This window comes from Protomyctophum parallelum, assembly GCF_964188405.1.
Source record: "Protomyctophum parallelum genome assembly, chromosome: 15".
In the NCBI taxonomy this organism is placed as follows: Eukaryota; Metazoa; Chordata; class Actinopteri; order Myctophiformes; family Myctophidae; genus Protomyctophum; species Protomyctophum parallelum.
The window spans coordinates 41,859,145-41,881,009 of NC_139710.1; the positions used below are offsets into that span (position 1 = coordinate 41,859,145).

Here is a 21,865-nt window from a genome sequence, read left to right on the forward strand (position 1 = left end):
TACTTTTCCATTTAGTTGATGCTTTATACTAGACTACACTCAGAGGCAAATGTACATTGTACTTTTACTCAGTTACGGGTTATGCAAAAGTACAATTTGTACATTTGCTACCGCTACAGTTAGGCTATTTGACAGCTTTATTTACTAGTTAGTAATAAAAGCCCCACCTTTACCAGCTGCAACATTAAAGTGATTTACTAATTACAATATAATAATGTGATTGTGAAATAGGTAAGGCCATTCAGCATAATGGGTACTTTTTACCCTTTGTACTACTCAAGTACAATTCTGAATGCAGAACCTTTACTTGAAACAGAGTACAACATTGTGGGGTATTGCTACTTTTACATTTAAACAAATTCACACTCGTGTGAAGTGAGGGGCGCTCATACATCATCATACATCATCTCAGATCTGGCCAATCACAATTTGAGTCCTCACTTTTGTCTTCAATGTTTGTGTTTACACAATGTTCGTGTTTACACAAACACTCAAAGCTGGGCATAGGAGGGGCTGGCACCCCTCAAAAATACAAAAACTGCCAGAACCGCTTGTTGACCTACAGTACACCTATACACTTTATTGACACCATTCTTCTCATAGTGAGAAGAACATGTGCAAGAAATAATTGACAATTGACAGCCATTGACATTGGCAGTCAGAATGGAGGGACGTGAACTTTGCAGAACACAGCCAGCAAACCAAGAGCATAACTGTTGTGTGCATTCAAACAGCTTGTGTCATTGGTCTCATATGCTGATAGGTATAAATCCTATCTATCTACCTACCTATCATATGCTCTCATACTCTAACTAATGCAGAGAGCAGCTGACTTGAGCCCTGTTTTAAGATGCTGATCACAATATAGGGCCTTAAGGGTTAAGGCTAAGACAGGGTAAGAGCTCTGATTTAAATCATCTCATTGTCAGCAGTGCAGTGCACACCAACATTACCCAAGAGTATCTGGTCACTATGGTGGCAGCGTTCTGTGTATCACTTCCAGCAGTCAACTTGGGTTTGTCTGAATTGTAGCAAATTAAATCAACTCAATTGTATAATTAATGTCAATGGGTAAGATGAGTGGGATATTAGAGGGACTCGAGGAAGCCATGGAATGTTTTTATGTCTTGCGATTGGCGCTTTTCTTTTACATGGAGTTCAGTTTGCATTGAAGTGTCAGTAAGCTTGCTATACAAACTTGTAAGTCATCTATTCATTTTAGATGGGGCTAGATGGGGTTAGCCAGGTTATGCAGTGAATCTTGGATATTGTTAGATAGCTATGCGATCAGCTCATTTGTTAAAGTGAAAATCCATCCTGAAACAGAATTCAATGGGATTTTATTATTGAATCAATAGATGTGAATATGAGTAGTTTAGGCATATGGCTCTCAGAAGCAATAAAACCAATACTGACATCCTATACTGACCTGATAACAGACCTGGATATTTCTATATAGGGCACCCAAAAAAGGTCATAAGGGCGTGGTCACACCACACTTTTATTCTACCTATGAGGGCGGATTCTGCCAATGCATTCCAATGGGAAATGCAGCGTTGTTTCGCAGAAATCAGCAAATGGCAGCAAAACCGCTCCATTCCCATTGAAATGCATTGGCAGAATTCGCCCTCAGAGGTAGAATAAAAGTGCAGTATGACCGTGCCCTAAGTGAACAATTCAATGGAAAACCCCTGATTTATGATACGCTGTGAAAATATGCCTGTAGATGCAACAAAACCACATTTTAATCTGCATAAGACCCCCTATAATCAACGCCATATCACTCATTCAAGGACAGAAAAGGGCAACAATATATCTTCTAGTGGGAGTGTGCAGACGACCAACATCTGTCTACTCTACACAATGTGAATATGAACTTACCGCCCCGTTAGAGGACAAATTCATCAACAAGATAGGGAAGGTAATCTTTGTCATATTGTTGCATTATATAATGGTAACCAGTAATCTATCTAGCTAACGTACATAAACTGAGTGATTTACCATGATTACTTTCCGTGAATTTTGAACAAAACAACAACTAGAAAAGCACAACTCTGTGGAATTGCAAGTGTGTTTTTGCACCGACTTTCAAGCTTTGAGACTTGCATTAGTACAGTATGATGATGTACTTGTACTCACTCACATGACATGACAATTCACAGGGACTATAAAAGTTGCATGAATTAAGATGTGTCAATTCAGGCAATTAATTATAACTAATTATATCCAAATAGACATGTATTAAGAGCTTTGGGGAATTAACCTTTCTTTCAAAATGTAATGTACAGGTATGTGATGAATATTATGTTCTACTGTAACTGCAGTAGATTACAATTACTGCATGGTCAAAATGTTACTATTTGACCCATTTCATCTGAAGATATATTTATCAATGGAAAGAAGAAAACAGAAGGGAAAGGAGAGAGATATGGTGGAGCGTCCTATATAGGCTATACAGCAATCAACTTCAAACAGCAATCAACTTCAAACTAATTATTAACATCTAAACTGAATAAGGGGACATTAAAATTATTTTTGCTCTAACCTACCTAGACCAATGTCTGATTCAACATTGAAAAGTGAAAGGAAGACATAAAAAGGCCCGATACTTTCGGCCACTCTTCAAAAGATTGCTGCAAAGCATTAGTGAACTTATATCACATGGCTTGTCTCAGAACCACTCTATGATACTGTATGGTGGAGCCTTTTTCAAGATTGCCACTATGATGCATCAACATCAAATAATGTCCTCCCTGATAGGGCCTGGGGAGAAATCCTTTGGTCTGTTGTTGATGAATCTGAGCCCTCCTCACTGCCAGCTACACACCTAATGTACATTAATTATAAGTGACGCACAACTGCAAAGTTGCATTCAGCACTGAGCTGGGAATGAATAATGTGTTTACAAGCTGCCAAAACCATTCAACATTCCCATTTCTTACCAATGATTGTGAGTACGGCTAGAGTCAATTTGAAAAATGTGTGCAGGTGTAGATTAAAAAGTAGAATGTAATTTGGCAGGGTCTAGCTGTATCCATGGGCATGAGCAGTCTTGTAAATGGTTCAGTCAGAATGATTTTGTCATCCTTAAAAGTGAGCTATAGCTAGTTATCATGACTAGCCTAAAAGTGTTAGCCACATTCATTGGATGGGGTTGGCGCTAAGACATTCTCCTGGTTTTCTTTTCCCTTTCTCGCTTTCTATTAAATATTAATTGCTTAGAAGCAAAAAAACAGACTTGTATTTTCACCCAATTAGGTGAATATGGCCTTTGTTGCGTGCTTCATCTGGTGCATAACCTTGCAGGTCTGAATGTATTCAAATAGTCAAACCAGTCAAACAATACTCTCACTAATTGACACCCAGAGGGCCAGAGGGCACATGGAAATCACCTGGCATAGGTTGTTTGGAATTTTGGATTACAAAGCCTGAATACACATCATTTAATACCATTGAAATAAAAATAAATGGCTAAACTGTATTTAACAAAACAACAATCTGGGAACCCATTGGCAAAACAAAGGAAAAACAGTCTGTCTCAAGAGACTATCCCTGGTTGTGTCATGCTAGAATGTACTGTGTGTTCCTGTGCCATTCAGACTCCCTGTGCATTCTGTGAGGAGTCTGAACGCCTAAAACTCAACTTCCAGTCATACTGTGTACACCCATCTCTCACTTTTCCTCTGGCTGTCTCTGTCTTTCACCTTTTTTCATTACATCTTGTTTTCACTGCTGCTCCTCCTGTGTGTGTGTGTGTGTGTGTGTGTGTCACACACACAGTGTGTGTGTGTGTGTGTGTGTGTGTGTGTGCGCGCGTGTGCGTGTGTGTACCTACAAAAGGTGGGTGATTTGTAACCTTCTTTACTGACAACAGCTAAAAATAGCCCACACCATCTCACCCACCCCTCCCTCTTTTTTTCATCTTCCCTCCATCTCATCCAATTGGATATCTTGCCCCACACATTCAGCCTGGTGTACATAAGCATACCCCCTTGTTTAAAGGGATGCTCTTTAGATATTCAGCACAGTGGTTAATGCTTATGTATGAGTTCTGAGCTGTAATGTCTACTGGAAGTGATGCCTCAATTTTTCACACCCAGTCACTCGGTTTTGAGGTTCTTGGTCCCCGATATGACCCATTACCCCTATGATAATGTAAGTGTTGGGCTTGTTAACAGTGATGCGTGCACTACCACAGTAAAAAAATCTAAATAAAAGGTCCCCACACTAGTTGTGAAGCATCCCAAAAACCTACTGTGCCGTAGTGTAATGTTATATTAGAAGGCTATAATAATATTTTACATTGTGTTGAACATACATGTCAGTGAATTGCTAGAATTCTGTAGTATAATAGTTGACTATAATAATTACTACTGTAAAATTAGGTATTATATTGAACATAAATGTTAGTTATATTTACACAAAAAAATGCACATGCCTGCACAGACACATTCAATCATTCATCCTAAAGCTTATCTACTGAACATGTGTTATCATCCACAGTGCAGTGCACCAACTCTTTATTATGCCTGCCCTACACGTATAGATTCACTGATGTAATAAACCTTTGTCTTTCTTCATATGTTTTTATAGATGCGAGTTAATATAAATTAAGCAAATTACTCAAGCATTAATTGAATATCTGATCTACAGTGATCTGATCATGATACTAGCCGATGCCTGTCTAAATGTGCTCAAACAACAGTGAGCCGTGAACAACAGTCTTACCTGGACCTGATGAGTTGAGATGATTACAGGTTAAATGTTCAGGCCTAGGTTGTCCTCTTCTGAGGTGAACTTGTGCTCTGCAATTTCATCTTTATATGTACATTCTTGTGACCTGAATAAAAAGGTTTGTTTTATTTATGATTTACTAACATAGTTTCTAACTCACCAAGGGATGTAACAGAAAGATGTAAACTACACAAGAAACGACTGGAGGAAGAAATACCCTCCTTTTCCTCACTCGGTTGAAATCCTCTAGTCTAGTCTCAGTGGTTAGTGATGTGTTGTTTTCTACTCCTTTATGATTTCTGGTCCTTCTTTCCTGTTTCCCTTCCTGGTCTCTACCCGGTTGTCCAGGCGACAGTGTCAGTGAGAGTCAGTTCTTTCACTCCCTCAGCAGCTCCTCTCTCATGGCTTTGTTCAGCCTTGTCTCCTGACTGGCTCACTAAAGGAAAGATGGTGGGGGTGGCTGTGTCTAAATCGTCACAAACCACGGGTGGATGGACAGTGAAGCTTGAATACTCTTTAAAGGGACCTAAAAAGCGGGCAGGGGTGGTTTTACCTGCAGTCACTTGATTTGATTTGGGCAATATGAAGCATTGTGTCATGAGACAGGCAGCAGAGCTCCCCTCTCACATTAGAATTGGTATAGTCTTGTCTAGTCTCAGCTGGGAGGGGGATTGTTATATGAGGGTAATCAAAATAACTGGCTACAGTAGGAGAAAAAGTGCAAGCAATTTAGAGGAATCACCTGGAGCAGAAGTATATTTCAGGCCGAACCTAATTAAAATGCTTATCTCCATCTGAATAAATTATATGAACATAATATAAACATTTACCATAAACACAAATAATGGCAAAAAAAGGTCCACACATCTTGCTGCTCCAACACGTTTGCTCTGCGAAATACACACAATGTGGTTGAAGAATTTGTGTTGCACAGTGTAAGTGTAGCAGCAAGCTATTCAATTGTGCTGACTTTTTTCTTTTTGACCTTGCACTGCACTAAAGTGAATGAGCATTACATTTTTGTGAATTATTAAATGATATGGTGCCATGTGTATTTATACAGAAAGAATGTAATTGGTATGAGTTTTGTCATGTTTGCTTTCATGTGCTAGTTGTTTTACCTGAAGCAATGCCTCTAGTTCTGTTTTACCATAAACCATGTTTAGAATAATAATCCTGCCTCTTTCTCATCTAACATTAATGACTCCCCCTGTGTGATGCTATTGCCCTCCAGTTACACTCAGTCATATCCTATTAAAACTATCCCCTCACATCTCCATCTTTACTCAAGCTTGCATCCCCTCAGTACATGCAAACACAGAAATGACCAGTCTATCATCCAAATGGGCACATCAGAGAACAATCTGGCATCTACAGTACATTTCCTATGGTTCTAAAGCTCAGTGGCACTGACAGGCAGTGACCAAGGCAAATAAATAAAATGGGGTTGGAGGCTGTGGTGCCAGTGTCACTGCAAGTCAATCTGTCTCGGCACTCTGCAGCACACTTTGTCTTCATCCCGTTGGGGCGTCTGTGACAGTCTCATCTGACTAACAGACTATTTCAGCCCCTTGGGATCAATATGGGGAAATAGAGTGAGTCGAGTCACATGCAGTGGCTGTGTAGCTGGATCATGAATGATTCAATAGATCTTATCATAGTGAGCAATTGCTGTAGTTAGTGTATAGCGTATAAAGAAACACACAAAGAGTCCTTAGTTCAAGTTTAATGAGTAGCCTACCTCTCACACCGACAGACCTCATTCAGTAAACATGTCACACACATTGGCAGGCAAGAACTTCCAGGCAGTTTGACAGATATGATAACAACTTAACAAGTACATTTAAATAATACAAAATATAACCAACTAAAACACTTTCATTCATACACACATGCAAACCGTGAGGCCATGCCTATGTTCCCTTAGTCCCACTTCAGCTTATTAAACATGGGATGCGATTTAGGGTTAAGGGAAGGGGTTATAATTTATTAACATGTTGCAAACAGTCCGACAAGTACAATTTAACAAGCTATGCTAGGACAACACAAAACCCCCTGGGGGCTTGTTTCCATTGTGGTCTTATGTAATTTATTCATCATCAAGACATAATTATGAAGTGTATGTTTTGACAAAACATAGGGGCTGAGGGAACGTAGATACGCTCCCCATACTGTACAGTGTACACATACAAACCCATGCAGAACTCTCAGAAGGATAGACTACACTCTTTACTATCCCTGATCACATAGAAGCCAGAATGACTGTGGATGGTCCCATTAAGGCATGTCTTCCTTGATTTGGAAATGTTTCGCATTTCTTTTACACTTTTGGCTACGAGAACAATTTCACAATTATGAACACCTACGGCACGTGGGAAAGGTTTTGGAATGAATATATATATATATATATATATATATATATATATATATATATATATATAGCTCGGAGATTAATGGTCACAGCCTATTGAAGTTATGAGAAAGTTGTACAAAGTTCACAAAATCAGCTACAGCATAAGTGGAAATGGAACCAACTGCATGCAGTAGTAGCTGGGTGATGAGGTGGGGGTTTTGAGGGGAGGTATTCTGTCTCTGCCTAAGGTGCAGTACAGCTTTAATTGGGGTTAGTTCAGAGGATAGCTACACAACGTGTTGAGTTCACAACCAGTACTATGTGGATATGCACTCTATTTGTAACTAATCCAGTCTGTCGGAGTGTTGTAGTAACCTCTTGTTGCTGAGGCAGGCATATTATTTATATATCTATATACAGTATATACATAGCTATCCAAATACACATGAAAGAGCCTCCTGAGAAACACAGCTCACTATTCTAGTGAGCTGTGTTGTGCGGTAAACTTTTGGTTACCTCTCTTGTGTATACAGTATATATATATACCCATGGAATGATTGCATTAACGAAAAACCTGACATACAGCTCTAGAAATGGAAAGACATTCATTCCATGGTACAGATCCTGTGTTGGCTGCAGCCAGTCTGTGTCTTCATTCTGTGTTATAATATTGCAGTCAATTGGATTTTCACTAGCTTTTTCTTGCCATGCAGACACACTGTTATGCAAACTGATGTAAAAGTCTACACAACTAACTGAAAACAGCCACTCTAAAATAATTTCAGCACTGGATTGCGTTAACTCATTGATATCTGAGGTAAATCCTACAGATGCAAACTTAGTCAAGTGGAACATAAAACTACTACTAGTCTCCACACACTCACACGCACACACTCCCCCCCCCCCCCCCCAGTTATCCAGCAAACAATCTTAAAGCCTAACAAACATTGTGTCAAACAAAGGTACACACTCAGCTAGGACTGTTTTAAACAAAGTATGTAAAATACTCTTCTATCTAATATGTTGTTGGTTTAGCATATGAGTTATTTTGAGAGTAACAAGAATACACAGAAATATGATAAACTATGACCTCTTCTCGAAATAGGTCATTAGATTGTGCCTTGTACCGAGTGCTGCTCTTGCCCTTGAACGCCTGCGCATCTGCAGGCACAAATTGTAGTATAATCACAATCGTGTGACCGCCGTCTACAGACCCCCACGCCTACATGGACATGGCAAGTATATATTCTGGCATTAAAATTTCAACGGTATTACATCTTCAGAGTCTTTAACCCAGTTTTCTGATTTTTCAAAAATAGCAGACCTACAAGCTCGTAGCGTGCCACTCGGTGGCACGCTATGAGCTTGTAGATCTGCTATTTTTCAATAGCTAAATTATAACGTAATAATGTTTAAAACACCAAAAGGGGTTCCCGCCCAAAATGGGTTAAGGCTGATGAACACGAAATATCATCGAATGAGGAGTACTGGAGCACACAGACAGTTGAAGCCGTTATGATGCAGGTGCAGATTAAGATTTTGATGATAATACATTTCATCTGAGTCAAGACTATGATGAAGATGTAATATCATTGAAACGCTTGTCAGCACCTGCAATAAAAAGGCTTTAACTGCAGTGCTCTTCCTCCTTACTGCTACTTGTTCTGCTCCCGAGACACACTGTGTCCTGTCTGTTATGGCTGAGGCAGAGAGATAAACCTTTCTTTTCAAAGATGCAGATAATCTTTGTTAATATTTCAGCAAAGCCAATGCTGAAAATGCCCTATCCTGTGCATGAGTGTTGCTGGTCTCCATTGCTGTACCGTTTTAAAGCAGTGAGACATTACACAGTCAGTGGCCCTGGTACAGGGCAACAACTGTCAGGAATGCACATGGACACATGCACATGTTATGGTCACTAGTCTGCAGGCATACTGGCCTCACCCCTCAATGCACACCCATTCTAGACTTACACACTCTCAAAGACATCCTATGACAGGAGAACGGTTACTTTTCTCTGGCTACCACAGATGGGTCTCCCTGATCTCAGAGATTATGTTGTTGGCTTTTTGTAATGCCTGTGAAACAAGAGAGAATGGAGGGAGGGGAAGAGATAAGTGCTGGTTATTAAGAGGGCATCTAAAGGAGCATCTCCTGATGCAGTAAGCCTACTCGGGAAATAAAAGCAGCTGCCATCATTATTACCTCGAGCATATGGGCGACTTCAGTGCGCTGTTGTGCTGTGTCCTGTGACTCAATAAGCAGATCCTGCAGCAGAGGCTGCTTGTACAGCTGACCCACCAGCTCACTCTGCAGGCGTTCCTTCACAAAGTTCACCAGGAAGTGCATCACTGTCTTGGGTACACTGTAGAGGTAAGGAACAACAATGGCCATTAAGACATTGAGACGCATAGCACAGAGTTACAGTAGCTACAGTAACTGGCAAATGGTTAGACAATTTGTAGACTTGTTTCAGCTGACCTGTCCTGGATGCTTTGGCGGACGATGAGGAAGTAGCTCTTGATGAGGCGCTGGATGACCTCACAGTCCCTCTGCTCCCTGGTGCTCAGCCTGCGAGATATGGGCACTGCCTTGCAAAGAGGGTGTAAGAAGGCCAATGTCAGGGGTGTGCGATGATTTCACTACTACTAAGTGCTTAAATTCACTGTTAATCCCACTACTCACTGTGTCTAGAAGGTTAATGGCATGGCCTTTGCTGGGACTGCCAAAACCCGCAGCAGCTGGAGATTTCTCCTCTGCAGTCTTTTCATTCTTCCAGCGTTTACCTCCATCAAGACACTCTGCCTGACGGAGAGGAGAAAAGAGGAAGTCGGCAAGTCAAAGCAATTTAGCTTGAGTCTGGAAATGAAATAATATATTTCAAAGGGATCACTAACACTTGGTTGTATGAACATTATAGATGGGAACAGAAGCACTGCGGAATGAGATGTGCTCTTTTTAACATATGGGCATGCATCAGTTACCCATTTCCTTACCCGGAAGAAAGCAATAACTACCTGTTGTTGACTGTTGACAGATGCAGAGACCTGCGCTGCGTCAGTAAAGTCTGGATGCTTTGTATTGATGTAAGCAAGCTCTATTGCAACTAAATTGTGGACCTGGGGACAAGTGTTGAATAAAACACATTTTAACTCTGTGTCCAAAAGACACATCAAAACCTGAACTACAAAAACAAGACATTAGCTTGAGGACCAAACGTAAAGGGCCAATTTGATGATTTGATTTTAACCCCACTAACGGCAGGGATCTAAGGACTAGACCTAAGGCTAAAAATCATTCATCAATTAATTACTTAATACATCTGTGTTTAATCACCATTTCATTGGTAACTGGCAGGCGCTTCCTCAGTAATCCAGTCACCACCTCAACAATAGAGTCGTGAAGCTTTGGGAAACGCAGGAGCTCCTGGTAAAACACAAGCATATATAAATATACAGCATATATGTATGTGGTTTACTGTAATTAGAAATGAAATTAATCAATAATATTGATGTTGATGCTTCTACACAAACCTGCGTGCTGTAAGAAGAGCAGTGTTGGATGATTCGCTGAAGCTCCTCGTGCACCAACTCCACACAGCGCAGACTGGGCTCCTCCAGCCGTTTGATCTGCCTCTTCACCAACAGCTCAAATGAAATCTCTGGCACAAAGAGTGCTGGGCGCGGACCCTGTGGAGCGATAATGCACCAGCTGTACCCCACACACTGGCAAATGTGTTATTTTTATGCAAACATAAAGAATGAGAGCTAGTACTTACTGTGGCATTACGGATGGCAGTCAAGACGTCGAGATCGGTTAAGCCACCCAGGGGGTCGATGGACTGCAGTGTGCGGCCAAAGGTCTCATGGAATATGTAGCATATCCGGGCCCCCCCACAGCTGTGGAAGGACAGATTCAGCCGAGGGTTTAACACAGATCTTTGGGGGTGAAATGCTGCGTGTCAACAATGTCAATAAAGCTGAAATTACATGCAGTCAACCAAAAAGAGATAATATTTGCACTCAATATATTTACAAGAATTAATGGAAATGAGTGTCGCGGCACTAAATGCCACAACATAATGATTACATTTATAATTATAACACAATTAAACACAAAAAAGAACAAAACAAAAAAGGGGATATGCCTAGTCTTGTCAACTCTCCTTCCTTATGCATTGAAAAAGTAAATACACTGTATATAGATTTGAACTGAAGATTGAATAATGACTGCACACAGCATTGAAAGGTACTGTTGTGACTCACAGCTCTGAGGTCTGGATGTATCTGGCTGTTCCCTCTATGGTGTGGCAGTAATCACTGGCAAACTTAGTGACAATTTGAAGCAGGGTAGCGCTGTGGTCCTCGACAGGCTGGCCATAGCCATTCAGCTGGGCCTGGTACTGAGAAGTCAGCATGGTCACACGGGTCTTCAGCTCTGGCAGGCAGTCACGAATGTGGTGCATGAGCAGCCTGCTGAGCGTTTTGGCCATATAGCGTGAACCGCAGCGGGAGGCCAGAGAGGGATAGTGACGCTGCAGAAAAGCTTGCTCATCCCTTGACGAGTCCTCCAGGCTCTTCTGGGTGTTGATGTCATGCTGACTCCTGGTGAGATTACCAGGAGAGGGAAACAGAGAAGCGTGAAAAAGAGAGCAACTGAGATAAGGCAGTCCACCTAGGAGCACAGCAGGTGTAATTGGGGTATATTTATTGAGATAGCTCCAGCATGGCACAGAATTCTAATATGCACATGCACCTTTAGGGCCAGTTAAGAGATGCTCTATTTCTGAAAGTATGGTACGTTGTGTAGGAGGAAACAGATGAGATGTTGACCCTCCTCCCCCTCATGCACACAGTTTTCCACTGTGCTACTATAGTGTTTGAATTGATGCGTCAATTGAATTAGATGTCAAGCTCTTAGAACTACTTTGAAAATAGTGTGAAAGTTGTGTGGTTTTCAGCAATTTCACCTTACTGAAAGAAATTAATAAACTGATCGAGTTTATGATAATTGCCCTGAGCACCACTGCAAAAAACAGAACACATTCAATTTGTCTGAAAAGCATGCCAAAAAACTGCAGGGAAAAAAAATAAGATTCACTACATCACACATTGTGAAACTGGTGTACCATTATTACAACACAAACTGTGGCTGGGGTCACTCAATGTGAAAATAACAGGTGTGGGGAAAAAAAGAAATGCAAGAACAGTAGGCAAAAATAAGCACAAATAAATAGACAAGCAAGCAAACAAATCCGCCAGGCTGACAATGTTTTCGCCCATGTCCGTCCAACCATGTGTGTGTGTGTATATGTGTGTGTGTGTGTGTGTGCACGCGGGCGCATTCCCTGGAGGCTTTCTTTCACATGGGACTGTTCTAGCACTACCAGGAGGACGATTTTTGGAGAAAAAAAAACTGATGTTTCATATTCCATCCTGATTGGCTAAGATTGGCTTCCAAAGTTTGTAGGAGTGACCCATTTTGTTAGCTTGGCTCTAGCCCCTAAATCAACCCAGGGACTGTATGCTGGCGGTGGTCTGGTCTGGTGAGTGACACTGTCAAAATTTGTCCAAACATCGCACCAATCGGTACACGTTACACATTATCTCTATAAACATCGCACAAATCGGTACACGTTACACATTATCTCTATAGTCATGTGAACAAGACAGGTGTGTCAGATTTTTCATGTTCCATCCTGATTGGCTAAGATTGGCTTCCAAAGCTAGCAGGAGTAGGGTAGGCCCTGGGTAGGCAACCTGGCCTGGCGGAGACCTGTACACGTTTCTAGTTTATTCTGCAGCCGTAACGACAAATGACAGCAACCAGCAAAACATGCTCATTATAACTGCAGAATGAACCAAACCAAGCTCATTCTTTCCAGCTCTTACATTCAAAACAAACCTGTTAACTACACCGATAATCCCAAGTCTAACGGGGATAACCCGACCCAGAAGAACCTCTAGAGCGTCCGTTCCGGCATCCATCAGGTCCAGCTTAGTGACCACCAGCAGTGTCCTGCGGCCTGAGAAAGACACAGACACAGTATGTGATCATCTCCAGAACTGGACAAACACATTAGATTGTTCTGATAAACAAGTATATTGATGTCATGCCAGACAAACAACACCAGCTTGGAGGCATTTGTAGGCTGTAGGGTGCCTTGGCTCTTAGCAGTGTTGGGGGAGTAGATGAAAGAGGAAGGTGGGCCAATATACTGTACATAATGGCTTACTTACCATCTTGGTCAACCTCACGAGCCAGTTTGAGTGCGTCAGAAGTGGCCAAGTCAGAGTTGGCAGGGGACACGGCGAGAATGAGAGAATTGGGATTAGAGATGAAGGACATGATCATCTCTTGAACTTGAGTTTCAATATCTTCTGGCTGGTCCCCAACTGGAACCTACAGTGACAAAGATTCACATTAGTATTAAAAACTTGCATTCATGTCAATAATTGGTTGTGTAAACGATGAGTGAGATTCTTTGACAATGCCATCTCATTTGGCAATTTTACATTCAATTTTAACACAAACACAATTAGCAACATTGGCTCACCTTAGTGATCCCAGGTAAATCAACAAGTGTCAGATTCAGGACTTTGGGAGAGAAAATCTTCAAATAAATAGGCTCTGGACTGATTCCCTGGAAGGTATAAAAAAAGGGCAAAGATATGAATCTTAAAATATAACTTGACAGGAACTGAGAAAAACAAGCTGGCCAGGTAGCATGAACACTTAACACTGACCTTGTTGTCACCTGAACAGCGCTCAGTCTCTGCTTCAATTTCCTTACGGATTTCCAGAAAGTCTGTGAAGATCTTTCAAACAGAAAAATGCATGAATGACTCATGAACTAAGAGCTTCACACAAGACGCAGTTAATGAATGTCATTGAAATTGACAAATCTACCTGGTTCTTGCAGTGCAGGAATGTACCCCATTCATCAGCCTTTATGCCTGCGGAAATGGAATAATAAGTATGAATGATTTTTGTGAAGAGATATATGGAAATGGCAAACATTATGGGTTAGGTTTAGGGGGATAAAGAAAGTAAAATGAAAAAGAACATTCTTTGAATAATTTAAGACAGATAATCTCGTCAGTGAATTTAAACATGGCGGCATTGCACAATGTCGCCATGTCATATTATATCAACTGGTAATTAGACAAAGTAAAAGCTGATTATCTACTTGTAAACAGAGACCTGGGTAGCTGTGTTGGGTGTTTTGCGTTACCCCACTTCCTGAAAAGTGGAAGAGGAAGACAGAATGTTAGTATAGAAAGTATCCTGGCAGAGTGCAGTAGCATCCAGTTCAAGCAGTAATATGACATGCATGAGTAACCAGGGTGACTGGCATGTTTCAGTAAGTTAAATTGAAGTCATTTAATACCAGTGGCTAGAATTAGACATATACGTAAGACCCACCAATTTCACCAGTGAAAATAAATGAAAAACCTTGCCATCAGGTGGATTTCAAACTAGGGATTCAGGGTATCAAGAATAATATTTCTAGAGCTCAGAGAATACATTTAAGACTCTAAATTGAACTCCATAGAAGCCTTCGATGTCTGGAAATTATCAAATGATTCAGGACATGCAGGCACCCTGAGTTAGAATTTTAGAAAACATGCTCAAGTGTCATGCATTAACTCAAGCAAAGCAAAGCCAGTTCAAATTGTATAGTGCTTTTCAACAAGGAAAATTCAATGTGCAAATGAAACAAGCATTAATACATTAAACAGAAACGCAGTGCAGTTGCCAGAGATATGGGGACAATTGAAAGAATAAATAACCGTGGGCGCATCCATGTGCACATCTTGTGCACGTCAGAAAAACGTTTTTTCTTTTTTTTATCTGAAAAAAAAAAAAAAAAAGAAAGAAACATTGTTTTTTTTAATAACGCAATTTTACGTCTTGGCACAGGTAGCATATGCTGTAAATATGCTATAAAATGTAACCTGACGTTCCTGGCACAGATTGTGTTAACAGATGGGGCAGATTGGGTTAAGACACAGTATTAAGAGTGCAAAATAAACAGTGGCATTTGGCATTTGAAAATAAATAAGTTAAAACAAAAGTATGCATCAACGGAGTGAAGCACATAAGCTTACATATTACAATTGCATCTAACTTTTAAGAAGCTCATAGTCAGTCATGCATTTAAAGCTCTTTAATAATGCAGCGAGAGAGAGAGGTGGTTTGTCTCTGCTAAATTTTAAACACTATAGTGGGCCTACAGTATACGCTCTTAGACCCTTATTAACCTGGCTTCAGAAAAGAAAGAAAGAAAGAAAGTTACTATGTTTACCCAGGGTAACTGGACTAAGCTCAAGAACTTGTTTACAGCCAGGCCCTGCTCATAGAACATTTCATGGTAGGGGTTCAATGCCTTGTTCAAGGGCACTTCAGCGGTGGTAATTTTAAAGTGCCGGTCCGGGGATACGAACTAGCGACCTTCCGATATCAAGACTGCTCCGCAAACCGTTCGGCCACCGCTGCCCAGAATGAGGCACCAGTGTCATGGCGGGCTCTGAAACAAAGGCTAGTGCATTCGTATTCCCTCAAAGATCTTCTATATTCTAATTTGCCCTTTACTCGGTACAGTTCCAACTTCCAAGTTCAGTCCCTTTGTTTCATAATTGCTTGCCATCCATGTATGGAGAGTGGCAGAGAAACAAAATACTGTATGTGGCTGTCCCTTTTCATGGAACCCATAATGCCCAATTCTTTATAATAAAAAAAAGATTGGTGGCGAGTTAGTTAGACCCTTGGCGGTTTGCAAATAAAAAAGATCAGGAGTCCTGCCTGACCTTTTTTATAAGAAAAGCACCAAGGGTCTAACTCTAAGCAGCACTGGTGATACAGTTAGTAGTGTCACCCACTACCATGTGGCTCCGAGAGAGTCTATCTATGAGAAAGTCTGTTTGTGTGTCTCCAGAGCCAATATCCCAAACGGCTGGACCGATCAGTGCAACATTTCAAGATTTTTTATTTTTTTGAAATAAGTAACTTAAAAATGTATTTTATAATGGAAGTCAACAGGGGCTGTGGAGTCATACATAATAACCAATACTGTACATCATAGATGACTGACATCATAGGGTGGCCACATCAAGTCTGAGATTCACATTGGAGCCACTGTTCCCATGTGGACAACTTTAAAACAGGCTTAGTGTAGATTATGGAAAATATAAGAGGTAAAGTTATATATTTTTTGTTTACCTGAGTGTATAGTGTATGTATGGAGTGGAGGGAAGGGAATTGTGAGGACACTTAATTAATTAATATGCTTCCATGATTATCCATTGATGCTGGTTATTGTACATACAATTCTTGAGAAATAATAGAGAGAGAGACACCTGGAGGACACTAAGGCATATGCAGCTTTCTTTTTCATTGATTTTAGTCCAGCTCTTAATGCGCTTTAGACTCATGTTACAAACTGCAACAGAGGATGGAAATTAAAGCAAAACACCCCGAAATTACATTATGAAATTCTCAGATGTCACTAGCTGCGATTCTGAGCATATTACATAGTAAAATTCTGAGTGTTTCAATAAAAGAACGTAAACCGAAAAATCTAAACCAAGGATTTTGCAGTGTAGAATAGATCAACATGATACATCACTTTACCAATTTGAAATTGAACAGTGCGTGGATTGGTGTGATGCTCACCAACTTACTGTGTGAATGTGAAGAAAACTGCCAAGCAGGGCTCGACAGTGCGACTAGGTACTCGCATTTGCGACAAAAAATATCACTGTTTGACCATTCAATCGTGATAAAGACAAGTCTCTGTCTACAGCAAGTGCACATTCTATAGTCGCAGTTCTATACCTAAATTTATATTTCTGAACGGCGGTGTCGTTCGCCAAAAAGAGCAGAGCTACAAGCTAACAACGTATCGAGGCTCAATGCGGTGTTCATTTGAAGATCTGTCCCCTTTGCTCCCACCGCCCCTCCCCTCACTGTGTTGCTGCTCCGTTCTCTTCCCTGTCACTGCTTGCTGACTGTCAGCAGCGAAGACGGAGCGAACTCAGCAGGGTAGCATTAGCATGATAGCACAGATTCAGAGGGAATTGCTTGGACCCCGAAACGTTATTTGCAAAGTTTGTTTGTAATGTTCAAAGTTCAAACGTAACTTACTTTTAACCAAACGCGGGTGAAACAGCGTACAGCCGTGCACGCACGCGCGCACACACACACGGAGTGGACGGATTGATGTTTATCAAAAACAACCCTTGCTTAGCGTTTGCTTACAAAAGCGTGTGCCCAGCATAAATGATAATGCGAATGACCGAACTGGCTGGATTACCGTATTAATATCAGTCAGTCAGTCAAAGCCAAGGAGAATGTTACAATACTAATTCACCATCGAGCAGCCTCTGCACTGTCTGAATGTCACACTAACATGACAGAACAGCAGGATAAAAACGGATAGCCTGTCTATCCATCCATGAGCAACATATTCTATCTAGCTCTGGTCCAAAGCTCTAATGTGTTGCACGTATTAGAGGTATGGAACAGAGCTACTATCGATCTACCTACAAAGTATTAGCATAAAACAAATTGATTATATAGATTATATGAAAACAAACATAACAATGATATCATGATGAATATCACTATTTTGTGATAATTGCTGAAAAGATAGTGATATAATATTTTGACATTATTTTCCACCCCTACCTCATATCATTAAAGAAAAATCACACCCATGTTAAGTGAGGGGCGCTCTTGTCATCATACATCATCAGATATCATCTCATACTGGCCAATCAGAATGCCTGTTGCCTGTGATTGGTTAGCTGATTTGCTCGTTTACATATGACATTTTCCCTTAAATGTCAATGGCGTTTAATTTGTCATATTTAGCAGAATTTTGAAGTAATTTCTCTGTTGATTGTCAATGGCTCATTTTGAGATGTGTGGGGACAAAGGCTGTATATAGGAGGGGCTAGCGCCCCTTAAAAATACATCATTTTTCATCATGCTCCTAAAATATTTTGTGTGCTACTAGATTTTTCTTAGGCGCACACGTGCTACTTGGAAAAATGCTAAGCGTCGAGCCCTGCTGCCAAGATGATATTCAATCTAAAGTCAACTGGTGATTGATAGTCCAGCAATAATTCACAATGTACACATAAATCTGGTCCCTTCTTCATATTGGTGTCCACACTTACATTTTCGAGAACGTTATAGCGCCACCATGAGGCAGATTTTTGCAAAACACTTTTTCTTTTATTACTCCTACATATTTTATCCATACATCACGCAAATCTGTACACAGTATCTCTATAGTCATGTGAGCAACACATAACTATCTGTCCGATTTTCCATATTCCAAAATGCCTAAAATTATGAACGTAACATGCGATTTACGTGAACTTTTTTTCACATGAGCCTCATGGTGGCACTATAAAAGTCTGATTCGTATTTTTACCTAGAACACTGCACCGATCTGATTTGCACGCACACTCCCTGGAAGCCAAGGCAAAACCTTTGACTGGCATCAGGAGGCCGACTTTTGTAAAACACATATTAAAATGACTCCTACAGATTTTATCCATACATCACGCAAATCTGTACACAGTATCTCTATAGTCATGTGAGCAACACATAACTATCTGTCCGATTTTCCATATTCCAAAATGCCTCAAATTATGAACGTAACATGCGATTTACGTGAACTTTTTTTCACATGAGCCTCATGGTGGCACTATAAAAGGCTGATTCGTATTTTTACCTAGAACACTGCACCGATCTGATTTGCACGCACACTCCCTGGAAGCCAAGGCAAAACCTTTGACTGGCATCAGGAGGCCGACTTTTGTAAAACACATTTTATCCAAAAAGCATGCAAATCGGTACGCAGTATCTCTATAGTCATGTGATCAAGACGGATCTGTCCCATATTTCATATTCCATCCTAATTGGAAAACATTGCCTTCACATTGACCTATTAAAGTCGCAACAATTTGTTTTAATTATCTCTTGTCTTATTATACAACATTATTGAATTTTTATTTATTTTTCATTATTATCTATTCAGCTCTCTGTATCTGTTAAACTTTTGCTCCATTCCACCCTTTATTTTATTTACAGTTAAGATCGTAAAGGTTCTATGGCAAAATCATCTTGCACCACATCCTCTATATAAACTGTTGCACAATACTAGAAGCACAAGTGGCCTGGTTTCCAGACTGGTACATTTTGACAGGGGTGGCCCAAGTGGGGCACCAACTACGCACTGGAAGCCACCCACTCCCACTTCTTTCGGTTGTGGTGGATGCTAACATCTAGATACTGTGTGTAGTGTACAACACTCTCTGTGAAACTTAAAAGCCTTTTAGATTGATCCTCTATCAAGGTTAGTAGCTTAGACCTCAGGGGGAATGGGTGGCCAAGGACTATTATGATTTTCTTTCTTGCTGTTTTTTTTACCCTTTCCATTTCATATATTGACTAAACATTTTGATAACTGTTAAGCAACTACGTGAGAAAATAATCTTAAAGTCGCTGAGAGGCGATGGGATGGGCCAGGTTGTCAGATGCGCTCCGCTCCACAAACAAAAGGAATTCACTGGGTCCAAAGCAATGCGTTTAAGGGGTAAGCAAAGTAAATAGCTCAAAGGGTGCTCAAACATAAAGCAAAGTAACCACAGCGATCAACGTAAATAAAAGAAAGCTAAATAAAGCGGTATAAAGCGGTCAACAAAAGTGCGGCTTCCCACACACCCCCTCTCTCTCACTGTGTGTGATGCAGGTGAACTAGGTGAGGTATTGAATGAATCAGGTCCGCCCCTATGCCCGTCAATCACCTTAATCACCAGTGACAGCCACTCATTTCATAGACCAAACATAATAAACCAATTCATGGCTCCTACAATAACAATAACAAAGAGTATACCATTTTCCATTTGCTTTCGGTCCTGCAGAGGGGGCACATTGACCAGCTGCAACACAAGCGGTTGTCTTGTGACTATGCCTGTTCCCCTTGGCAAGAAATCCCGTCCTGCAAGGCTCTCCAACACTGAGCTTTTCCCACTGCTCTGTTAATAGACAGAGATACAGAGAACACGTTTCAGAACAAGATTTGACATGTTTGAAATGAAGCACACTCATGTGAATAACTGATGTAATGTCCACAACTGTAAACAAAACATTACATACCGGTATTTGAAAACACATAATATGCCATATACTGGCCCCCATAAAATAAAAGTCTGAGTTCCCCCCCTCCACCGCTTTTTCCCCATATTGTAGGCTACATTTTTCTTTTCTACTTTCTTTATATGATGATTTCCTGTTTTTTCAAATAAGTGTATATTTGTACGTCTTTAAATGTTCTGATTAATTGAAAATGGTGGACCCAGTTGTAAACAAGTCTTAGTGCTTTATCATGGTTTCATCCACAAAGTAGCAGTTTTTGTATTGACCAGTGCTTTCGTTTGAAATGTACCCATTATACATAGGCTACTGTGAAACAGTTTTCAATCAAAATCACTCTGTGTGTGTGTGTGTGTGTGTGTGTGTGTGTGTGTGTGTGTGTGTGTGTGTGTGTGTGTGTGTGAGAGAGAGAGAGAGAGATTCATCCTGAAGAGGGTAAGAGATCACTCCCATTTGGATAGAAATTATTCATTTTCTGGATAATTTGGGATTTATTTTCATTGAGGAAGCCTTGTTCCAATAAAGAAGTACTTTTTACCTATTTAAACTTGAAAATGGGTCAAAAATGACCAGCACAATGTAAGGGTTAAATATCTAAAATACACATTGCACGTTGCATTATATTTAATTCTGTCAGACTGACCTGTGATCCAACCACAACTATTTGGGGGAGCTGAATGACGTCCGCCCCCACGGTAAGGACAACCTCCTGAAGACGATTGATGATGGGAATTAGAGTCTCCATTCTTCTAGTAAAATGTTGTGCAGACTTGACAACTTGGCATGAGAGAGGGAGAGAGCAAGTTCTCAGACAAACACGATAAGAATAAAATAATAAACTATTTGCAACGGGGTGCATGTGCATCGCAAATAGTATTTTATGGAACATAACACAAATGAGAAAAAGCGGAAGTTCTGGTAATAAATAATCCGATTCCTAACCCACTGATCTGTTGAAATAATTCGATTTAAATGTGGTTCATGCCCTGGGAAGACGGAGCACGAGTAATCTAATACGAATATGTAGTGGTCCTGATGAGAGATAGTGTGTAGCCAGTCGTTACACCATGTCAAGGCAGGAGTCGAAACATTGCATCCTGCAACTTTACAAACTGGGATTGTAGCACAAACCAAACATCACATACTGATCCTTATAATCTCTCCTTGCAGATGTATAAAGTCTACAGAGGATGCAACAATTAAATCGCAGCAGAGGAAACGATTTCTTAAAATTGAGTGAACGATGCTAACGAGTAGCTAACACTAGCTTAGCTCTAGGGTGGCCAACAGTCGCCGTTCGCCCTTACCGGTATAACATTTAGATTTTCTTTACACCCAACAGGTCCGTCACTTCATGCTTTTACTAAATCAAGCCGGTTCCAAGCCTTTCATATGCTGCCCGATTAATTTAGCAAAATTCAGCAACAAGGAATATCATCACCAATATTGTTTACGGTGTCATTGAGTAGGTGGGGCTCACATTTTCTATCAACGTGATTGGTTATAAAATATGAATCATCACGAGCTCACTCTTGATTGGCGAAAACATTCATCAGTCAATGTGTTAACCCCGCCCTCTACTGGTCCCTCCACACCCTAGAAACCAAT

The 21,865-nt window shown here is 40.6% G+C and overlaps 1 protein-coding gene across 2 annotated transcripts; it reads right to left on the bottom strand.

Moving 5' to 3' along the window:
* Positions 1-6,452: 6,452 nt before the first annotated feature.
* Positions 6,453-21,720, bottom strand: LOC310872355 (dynamin-1-like protein). 2 transcript variants are annotated; one of them, XM_083784146.1, is made up of 17 exons: positions 21,565-21,720; positions 20,901-21,034; positions 19,998-20,139; positions 13,997-14,043; positions 13,834-13,905; positions 13,644-13,730; positions 13,327-13,489; positions 12,992-13,112; positions 11,353-11,691; positions 10,866-10,986; positions 10,621-10,776; positions 10,424-10,513; positions 10,105-10,206; positions 9,773-9,892; positions 9,569-9,678; positions 9,293-9,452; positions 6,453-9,165 (listed from the first exon to the last, which is right to left on the bottom strand). In XM_083784146.1, exons 2-17 carry the CDS (start codon positions 21,000-21,002, stop codon positions 9,109-9,111), a joined length of 1,989 nt encoding a protein of 662 aa, XP_083640272.1. In that variant the 5' UTR covers positions 21,003-21,034; positions 21,565-21,720; the 3' UTR covers positions 6,453-9,108. The 2 variants fall into 2 exon arrangements, 1 of the variants encoding a protein (XP_083640272.1); XR_014570373.1 differs by lacking the exon at positions 6,453-9,165 and having other exon boundaries at positions 9,423-9,452; positions 9,773-9,888.
* Positions 21,721-21,865: the final 145 nt, after the last annotated feature.